Raw genomic sequence first — 10,089 nt, 5'->3', positions numbered from 1 at the left:
AGTTTCTGTTCTCCTGTGCTCTCTGGTAACAGCTGCAGGATACCAGGACAGCAGTGTACAGTAAATAGTTGACCCAGCAGAGATGGTGCTGGCGCATAGCACCATAGCAGTTGGCACAGGGCTGTAGTTCTGACAAAAAGCCAGTTTTGTCTTTGAAGCAATTTCATGGAATATATTGCAAACATACACCTCCTGACACACACACATCTTTAAATGGGACCTGTTTCATTTTGAAAACATATAGCTGAGTTTTTGACTGCTTTGAGTTCGTCTGTCATGTATGTACAAACTTACAGCAACCTTTCATTTGCAGAGAGGTTATAAAGGACTCTAGCTTACTGAGTAGGGGTTTCCAAAATCCACTGTAGGCCATTTTCTCAGTAGGGAAGCCAGTGATAGCCAGAATAAGTGGAAAGGAGGTTGCTTAAGTAGACTGTAGCTTTCCTCCTGCCATCCCCACTCTATATCAATAGTATCAATGTGGTGCACGTATACGGGAGATCTATCGTGTGCACACCTATGTAGATCTCTTTCCCCCAATTCGTGCTGTGGCTGTAGTAACCCTGTTTCTTACTCATTCTTTCTCTTTGCTTATCCCACAACACTTATTAAATTCAGTCCATCTGAAAAAGTTTCCTAGACAAAGGATGCCAGGCAGACCAGAGAGATGAATTCTCTTGCGCTCTGTAGGAGGCTTAGACTGCCTTTGGATACACCAGCAGATATTTATCCTTGTGCAGTGTCACACACTATCCACCACAGACTGTGGTCTTCCAAGTTTGTGAATCTTAGTAATGCTGAAGAAAGCCATAGTTTGGAGAGATATTTTGATCTGGATTGTGAATCTTATTTTTAAAATAGCTGGATACCACACACAATATGTACTGAACTAGCAAGGCACAGTGAGCTGTGTTTAAAGTAAACACCATGGCCCTATTCAGGAAGTTTTCTTGCTTTGTTTGGCTGGTGTTACAGCTTTTACATAGTTTTATTGGACTTGTTTTATTTTTTCCTTCCTCTTTTCATAGACATTCTGCCTGTAACACAATAAACCATTTTTCTTCTTACTTGAGAAAAAACAAAACTCCCCTTAAAGCAAGGCATCTAGCCTTAAAGCAGCAGCTCTGCAGCAAAGACTGTGCAGAGCTTGCTTACTGTACAGCCAGCACAAGACCTATCTCAGATGCGTAGCAGGTAAGGTAACTTCCAATTTGGAGAACAATGCAGCATATAAACATTTGCAGGGTGAAAGGCTGAACACAGCACTGACAGAGCAGATTTGCTGAAAAATCACATTCTTGACATTTCCTCCTAACATTTTTACCCAGGAAGCTTCAACCTAGATACAGTGTCAAGTTTTCAAGGAGGTCTAGTTTTGTGTTCCATATTCCAGCCGTGTTGACAAAAGCACAGGGAGGTCAAAGAGTGAACCAGCAGCCCAAATGAATTAGAAACTAGAACCCTCCTGACTCCCAGTGCTCTACTTCCAACTATTAGACCACCCCATCTTTTCTATGTGACTCAGCTTACTTTGTTTTCCTTTTGATTAGCATTTAAAAGACAAATGGAGAGGACTGTTGGGATTCTGGATCAAAAAGCTCTTTTACACAGGAGGTACCTGTGAAAATGCCAGAACTCAGATGAAGGTGCTCTTCATCAGGAGGGATTTAAAGTGCCCTCAGTGTGACAGTAGCTGCTGAATTTGGTACATCAGTTCTAAACAGATGGGATTATATTTTCAGGCAGGCACTAAACCCTGATATGGCGCTTGCAGAAATGCACACCCAGCTGTCTGTGCCCTGTGTGCACATATTTGTGTTTGCACACTCCAGTCATGAAGATGGATACCCAATGAGCTCTTTTTTCTTAATATTTGCTCAACTTTAACCAAAAGACTTGAAGAACAACATCAAAAGTATACCAATCTTAATCTCATCTCTAGTACAGAATCACACACCAGAAAAGTGCTGGCAGCCCCAGCAAGTCAAGTTCAAGGTCTCAAGTGTTATCTTCCAGGAAAACAAAGGTCAGGCTGAGCTGAGGATAGCCGACTTTGTCGGTCTGAGAGGTGTACTTTTGGCCAACAGCTCAGTTCTCATGTGCACAGTGGAACTGCCTTCTAAAAAAGTACAGCTCATCTCTGCCACAGAGACCAGTTCCAAACAGCACAGTCTCCTCTCCCCTTCCTCTCCAAGGGCAGCAATATCTTCTTTAATCTCTCCCAGAAAAACACAGTGGTAAGCACATCTTCAACCAAAAGCCCAAACCAAGAGAAAATAGAGCACCACATACACAATTTCTTGCCGGAAAAATGGTAAGAGAAAAGGTGAGTCACACAAAATAGACCCTTCTGATACTGGCAGGCACTTGGGTATTCAAAGTTTGAAGGAGCTGAAAGTACTTTGTAAGACAGAACTACCCACATTGCACAGGTGCATGCAGCGAATCGGCCTCCGTTCACAGCACAGCCACAGAAACGCATGCTGCTCTGTTTTCAGCACTATCATTTGGCTCAGCTGGACTCCCTTAGGATCTTTGCTGCAGAGGCACACAGGCAGCAGGCATTCCCTAGGTACAAGCATAGCTTGTGCCACTCTTGCTACTGCATTGTGTTCCCTCCCAGCCTTACCCTGAACGTTCAGAATACTTCTCTGGAAATAAAATCTTACATCCATCCCAGCCTTAGATCTCTGTAGATTTAAGGTGGCTTGAGTGACATTCAGTGCCAGGCTCTTTAAGGAGGATAGATGGAAGAACAAAATCTGTTCAACCAGAGCTGGATCCCCTGTTGATCTTTCTTGCTATCTTTTCTCCCTTATCTCACACTATCCCTTTGCCAGGTTTCATCCTAGCTGGACTGCATATAACCAAAGTAAAAGGACTGCTCGATATGCTTAATGCTAGTGAAAATAGCTTTGTAATCCAATAAATAAGGAATTGTTCACAAAGCCCATTCTGCTGAAGGAGCAGAAATATACAGAAAGCTTAGAAAATCTCAAAGAAGTTACCTGTAATGAGTCCCTTCTCTGCACTCACACAGAAGTGTTCCTACAGTTTTCCTTATTGGTGAAGTGGAGAGCGTAAACTTTCATCATCAACCTGTGCTCAGAATTTAAGTAAAATTTTTTTCTTGCCTGTTTTTCTGCTAATGATATGGAGCTTCAGGATCTGAATAAAACAGCAAATTGTTATTAGTTATAGAGGAATGACAGAATGTTCCCTCTTTCACAAAGCATACAATCTCTACTGATATCATATGTGCTTCATTGGTACTAACCAGTAAAGGACTGTCAACTTGTACTGATGTAGGGGAGTCCAGTTCACTGGGACCCTTCCAGTGAGCCAGCCTTTGGTAAGGAGCAACTGAAAGACACCTGGCACTTTGTCCTGAAAAATTCTGGAAGCTAGTATTTCTCAGGAATCAGGTGGCCACAGTCTTTTGAGGTGAAAAGGGGTTTTACTAGATTTAAACTCTGAGTGTATGAGGTCCTAAACAATTTCTTAAAAGGAAAAAAAAAATCGAAACCAGGAGATTTTCACAAGAGTCATTTTTCCTTCCAACCTTTCCCTGAAAAAACATAATCACTGACTGTGGTGGCAAGTGAAATATTACCCTTAGGACACATGACAAAGTCATTACTCCTACAGAAAGCCACTATTACCATGAATTTGAGAATCTGATCAGACCAATAACATGGAAGGGAGAACAAAAGGAGGTAAATCGTGCCTCTTGCCATCATGGTGCTCTCTGACAAACTAATTCAGCAGCTTTGCATCAGGGCTAAAATCACTGTTACTCTTGCCTTGCAAATACCATTCTCAGCACACAGTCCTGCATAAAGTGCACTATAGTGTGCAGTTGTACTTTATACCACACTTCATCTTGTCTTTTAAAGGAAAACACAAGTTGACAGACAAAACCTTCTCAAGTATGCTTGCAACTTTATCATTGAGATAATTATTTCTCTTTGCTCTCATGTCACAGATTACCTAAAATGCCTAAGTGCAGTAATGGATATAGTAACACACGGAAAAATTAACTGGCATCTTCATATGTGCTCATTCAGTGCTGCACAGGTCCAGCTGAATACTGATGAAGTTAATGGGCGCCTTCCTCATGATTTCAATGGATGGTACTTTGGGCCACAAGATATATTATTAGGGGCTGTGATATCTTTTTTGTGAAAGGTTTGTTTACGGGAACTGAGTCAGAACAGTGGTGATGCTGGAAAAAATTTGGGGAGTAAGGACTGTCAAACCTGCACCAGGTGGGGAAGCCAGAGTTCTCTATTCAGCTTTAATTTGGTTCTGACACTTGCCAGCTGTGTGATCTCTGTCTCACTTCTGTCTACATCAACAATCAGATAACATATACTTTCTGGGCCTGCTGCGAGGCTAGTTAATATCGCAGAGCCCCTTTAAACAATAAGCGTTTACAAAAGCTAACAACAGACAGCTTAGCCTGACCCTTTGAAGAATAGCACGGAAGGACGTACTATCTTCTTCTTGTTTTATTCTGCATTTATTTAAAAATGCACCCACTATTTCATGATACCTCTTTTTTAAGCCAGGAAGACAGGGAGGGCTATGCCTACCTTTAAAATATATAGCTTTTACCTGTACTTGTCCATTACCAATCACAACAAATGTAGTCAATCTGTTTATTCAGTATGAAACACAGTTAAAATAGTTTAGCTGTCCTGCAGTGTAACACTTGGAGTACTCAGATATACAACCTCTAGAAAGAGCAACCTCTAGAAACAGCAAATAACCACTGCCATGCTGAGTATTGGCCTTTTCTAACGTACAACAAGATGTGCCTCTGTACTGGTGAACAGATGAAGCAGTATAAAGCACGGATTGCAGATGAGGGAGATACAGAATTGCTGCAAATAACTGAATCACAATAGTGATGTTTCACTTAATGACAGGGATTCACAGAGGAAAAAAAGACAGTCCACACAGACATTACCAAGCCAGAGAGCATTTTTCATCTGACAGCCCCTGCCCTTGGCCTTGACTGTTGAATCTTGCTTCCCTCTGCTCATTAAGTTTTCCCTTTCTTACATGTTAAGAGAAAAACATTTACTACCAATAAACTTTGCTATTCATTTCCATACCTTTTCCTCAGTAGTCCAGTCCTCAGGAACAAGTTTCGAAATAACAGCAAAATTTTCCTCAGTATAACATAGCAGGGTCAGTAGGTTAAATATGTGCTAATCAGCACATTATACAAATAAGAACAAATTAAAATGTGTTATAAACCTGGCAATCTCTAGAGAATGTTGCTTGTTCAGCAAAGTCTGTGAGCATTTTGTGATGTTACTTGATAACTGCAGTTGGTAAAAATTAAGCAGCTGAAATGTGTAGCTCCACTCATAGGATAGGAAGCTCCAGTCAGCTAAAAACGTCAATGTTTTATTACTGAAATATGCTGCCTGATCCAGAAAAGGCCTAAAAGCTGAAGCTATTGCACTGTGGAGCTCACTCAGCAAAGGACACAGCTGGCCTGTACAAATGAAGAATGCACATGGCTTCTGGAATAATTTAGAAAATCTATAATAAATCAGAACAGATTATTTAACTCAGTCAGGAAAGAAGGAAAGAATTAAGTTGAGAAGGATGAGGATAAATCAGAGGAATATGCAAATTAATCAACAAGTTATACAATCTAATCACCAGCAAACTGTACCTTGGGGGAAAAGGCTGCCTGGGGAATGAACAATAAAAAGCAACCCACAATGCTGACCTAAGAAAATATCTGCCTCGTCTAGGGCTTTCCTTAAATCAGGTAGGGCATGGGGAAGCTGGTACAGGGGACAGCAGCAGAAATAAGACAACTTTTTCCTTTTCCTTTCTCTGTGCAGTAAAAGGAGAGAGAGGACCGCTGAAAGACCTTAATGCTCCTATGAAAAGAGATGCCTTCCAAACTCAAGGGCATTAAAATCTGTTAGAAGTGAAGAATATTCTTGATTTTATTACTTGGACAGTGAGAGTGAGAAATTAGTGGAGCACAGGAGGATTTTGTTTGTTTGTTTTAACAGTTTGCATTGTATAGCAATTGGCATCGAAAGATCTTTAAGAACTTGCTAAATGTTAGTGATTTAAAAACATTAAAATACCCCTTCCAACTTAACTTGTGTTCTCATATCTACAAAAGTAGGCTCAGAAAAATGAGAGGCTCTGCCAGAGCATAAAAGGCTAGGGAAAAAGCTCAAAATAGAATCTAGACTGGATTCTTAAAACACAGAATTACAAATGACCGCACATGTCCTCTTAAGGCATAAGTTGTCAAAAACTGAATATGGCAATATTAATCTTACACAACTGTTTGAAGAACATGTTTATTTAGGCAGAATAGAATCTTAATGAGAGAGACATTTTCTTTGTAGAAGGTTTATCTCTCACTACATACAAATGGTCAAAATCTCAGTGAGATAAGAAAGACTATTAATCCTACAGATGGCATAAAGTTCATTGTTCTTCACAGATTAATAAAGACTGAAAGAGAAGCATCCATTGTATCTGTCATCAGGTTAGGCTCATAACATAAGTGATGTTGCTTGGATCTGCTTAGTGTATGAGATGCTATGGTATCAACAAAGAAAATGGAAGGACCTGTTGCCGAAGGCCTCTACAGCTCAGAATCAAGCTCATTTATGTAATATACCAAAAGCTCTGATGTTTCTGCAAACCCCTAGGGTCTGAAAGTCTCACAGACATGCTTCTTCGCATATTCTGTTATTGCTTTTACCGGTCCAAGACCTCAGCTTCTCCTGAGATTCAGAGGTGCATTTAAAGATAGACTACATGAAAATGGCAGGCAAACTTCTCTAAAATAAATACTGACTTAGGGTAAATTTTGACCAAAACTTGACATGAGATGGAATGAAAAGATTGGACTTCCCTAAACTATTATCTTTGTGACAACCAAGTTCTAAACCCTACCCTGACCATAGCTAGAGCATTTATCAGACACAAAATGTAATTAGTGAATGGATATTGGTATTTGCATGTTGGTAGCTAATAATCTGACATGTGAAAAAGAGGCATTTCTAATAAATGGAGTCAAAGCGCAACAATTTCCAAAACAGAGTACAGCAGGATTGTTTTACTTTCTTGAAAAGACTTTAGAAATAAACTACCCCAATTACCGATGTGATCCAATTTGAGTGCATCATGTATCAAAACAGAGCTACAGATTGTTCTGTGAATGAGTCAAAATGCCCTTTTCAATATCTTAAGAATTTCTATGATTTTAATCACATAATTTGACAGCTCTAAAGAGGAAATGCCATTCTCAAGTCTAAATGAACAGACATTCAATGCAGATATGGCGGGGGGAGTCTAATAGGCAGGCTCTCTCCCGCTAAAGTTCACAACAATGTCTCAAGGAGGAGACAACAAGAGGGGAGCCCTTGTATTTTATTTTAAGTTCAAATGAGAAAAGGAATCTTCTAGATATTGCACATGCTTTACAAGTAACAAGGAAAGTAGCTATCCAAAAAGAATAAAATGCAGAAACTTGTTTACAGCATTAATATTTCCTGGATAAATATTTTCCTGTTATATTTTAAACACAAACATTTTCCTAGGAAATTCAAACATCAGATCAAGCTAAATGTACCATAAAAAGCAGAACTGAAAGAGCTGGCTGACATTTTATTTTAAGTGAATTTTATCTTTTACAGTTTAGTGTAACTGGAGGTAGCTGTGATATTAAGTGATTTTCTCCCAGTGGTTTGAAATAATAGTCATCTATGAACATGAGGACAGAATGCTGCAACAGAACAAAAATTGGAATCAGTTGTTTAAAGTTAAGCCTAAAATAACACATAAATGAAGCAAAAAATAAATCACAGCAGGTTATATGATGATTGTCAGTACAGTATAGTGCAGATCTTCCTGGAGGAAGGGCTGGTTGTATGTTGTCAAAGTAGTAAAGCTAGCACCACAAAAGAATAACATGCTCTATGCCTGAAACGACCTGAAAAGATGTACAAGATTCAGAGACAGGTTATTACAACTATGCAGTTCATATTATTTCCCATACATTTCAAATCATCAAAATCATGTTGAAGGGAATTATATGGCAAAAGAGTCTGTAATCTACTGTGCACGAATAGATGTCTGATCCTGCAGGCAGTAGTTTCATTTCATATAATCATATGAGAACTGCCATTGTCAGCACTTGTGCCTTAACCACGTCTCAGCCTCACTTTCAGAGTTGCTACATTTATCCTTGAGTAGATGCCTGTGTGGCAGTAATGGAAGCTCCCAGAAACTCCAGGTTAAAGTATTTTTACAATTACATTAAACTATTATTTGGTTCATTCAACAGAGAAGTAGTCACTTAAGTGTAACTGGGAACAAATGCTAATAATCAGATAGGACTTAGCTATGACTTGTTATCAAAATTATATAGTAGTGCACTTTCCTTAAGATTCTAGATTTGCACAAGAACAAGTTTGTCTGTGTAATATAAATGGCACAAAAAAAATTTTTGCAATAAAATGGAAAATGCATTTAAAATAAAACCTGCAATGCTCTTTTTTTATTTTCCCCTCAACCTTTGTTCACAGGATGGATCTCCCAAAATGCAGATACTGCTATAAACTGAAAAACTAATATATATCTGCATATATGATCATACACTGCAAGATTTCACAAACAGATGCTAAAGAACAAATTAGGAAAAAAAAAAAAAAATCAGATTACAACCTTTGTATTTCCTGAAATTGGTGCAATTTCTTGCCAGGTGCATAACATCCCAGGATCAATTAATCAACACATTTAGGCATGTGCTTAATTCAAATGCCACATGTAATTTTACTGGAATGGCTGGGACTCCTTAGAGGCTTTAAGATAAGCCTGTCCTGGTGTCCTCAATTGAGCAGGCCTACAGTGTTCTGCACCTGGCAGTACAGAGCCCACTCTGGGAAATGAAAGATGCCAAGTAATAACTCACCTCATTCTCACCCTACCCTACTGAGAACAGAAAGCTTCAGAAACAAAAGGTTACAATAAAGTTATAGGCAAGCCTCACTCATCATGCGCACATGATGGTCCCTCTAAAGTCAACAGGCAGTATCTGAACTTGGAGATCTAATTCTGCATGCTAGCATTTGATCCCTAATACGCATAATACATACAATAAAACACACTGATTTTAAAATTGGAACATACTTTCTGGCTCAGGAACTGTGAATCTGCTCCCTAATACACAAAATGTATTAGTTTTGTTTTGTTTTTTTCTTAGTTAAAACTCAAATATAACATTCATTATAAATTTATGTACTTTACATATGGAACTGATTTATATAATATTTGAAACTTTACAAACTTGTACTAAAGTAGTCAATAAAATGATTAGTTTTAAAATATTTACATTCTATACATCATTTCCCCCTACTTATAATTATTAAATAATCCTCTGTGGCTTCTTTAATTTTAGAGAAAATCTTTTAATAACTACAAACTAGTTTTGAATTATTTTCAAATGGCTCTTTACTTAAACAGAATTTTAGCAAAATTGTATTACCAACATGAAACGTCATCCCTATGTTTTCAGTAGCAGGTATATATATTCATGTTTCATAATGCAATCCTGTTTTCTACAATAAACAGAGAAGATCCAAATAAGAAAATGGTACAGTATGGATGGAAACATTATATTCCCAGCTCTTAAATCCCTTTATGTCATTTGGCTTCTAGAATATCCAGTCTTGGTAATTTAGGTTATTCTTCCAGTACTTTCAAGGACTCACAGGTTCAATACTTATTTAGATTTTTGTGTCATCATCTTTTGACAAGTTACTTCCTGAAGGTGCTTCACAGAGACTATCTCCATCTGTGCTGAACTCATCATCATCATCATCATCATCAAAATCAGTCAACGCTTTACTTGGTGACTTCTTCCGTCTAGTAAAACAAAAATACACAGGTATGTGGTATTAAAATTGCACATCTACATGTGGAACACTTATGCAAAGCCCATAAGATTGATGGGTAGCATCTGCATTTTTGAAGGATGTTAAAGAGACTTGTGATCCAATAGTGGCAAATTATCATAGACTATATCTTATACAA

The 10,089-nt window shown here is 38.4% G+C and overlaps 1 protein-coding gene across 1 annotated transcript in view; it reads right to left on the bottom strand.

The window, feature by feature from the left end:
• Positions 1–9,683: 9,683 nt before the first annotated feature.
• The window catches only part of CGNL1 (cingulin like 1), a 52,518-nt gene continuing 52,112 nt past the window's right edge, over positions 9,684–10,089 (bottom strand). Inside the window, 1 exon segment of the mRNA XM_026060902.1 lies at positions 9,684–9,921. Within this exon segment, the coding sequence (XP_025916687.1) occupies positions 9,783–9,921 (139 nt within the window). The 3' untranslated portion in view covers positions 9,684–9,782.

Source organism: Apteryx rowi, unplaced genomic scaffold (genome assembly GCF_003343035.1).
Source record: "Apteryx rowi isolate R43461 unplaced genomic scaffold, aptRow1 scaffold_172, whole genome shotgun sequence".
NCBI lineage: Eukaryota > Metazoa > Chordata > Aves > Apterygiformes > Apterygidae > Apteryx > Apteryx rowi.
The sequence above is the reverse complement of the archived record's forward strand: the minus strand, read 5'-3'. Positions and strand labels throughout refer to the sequence as shown.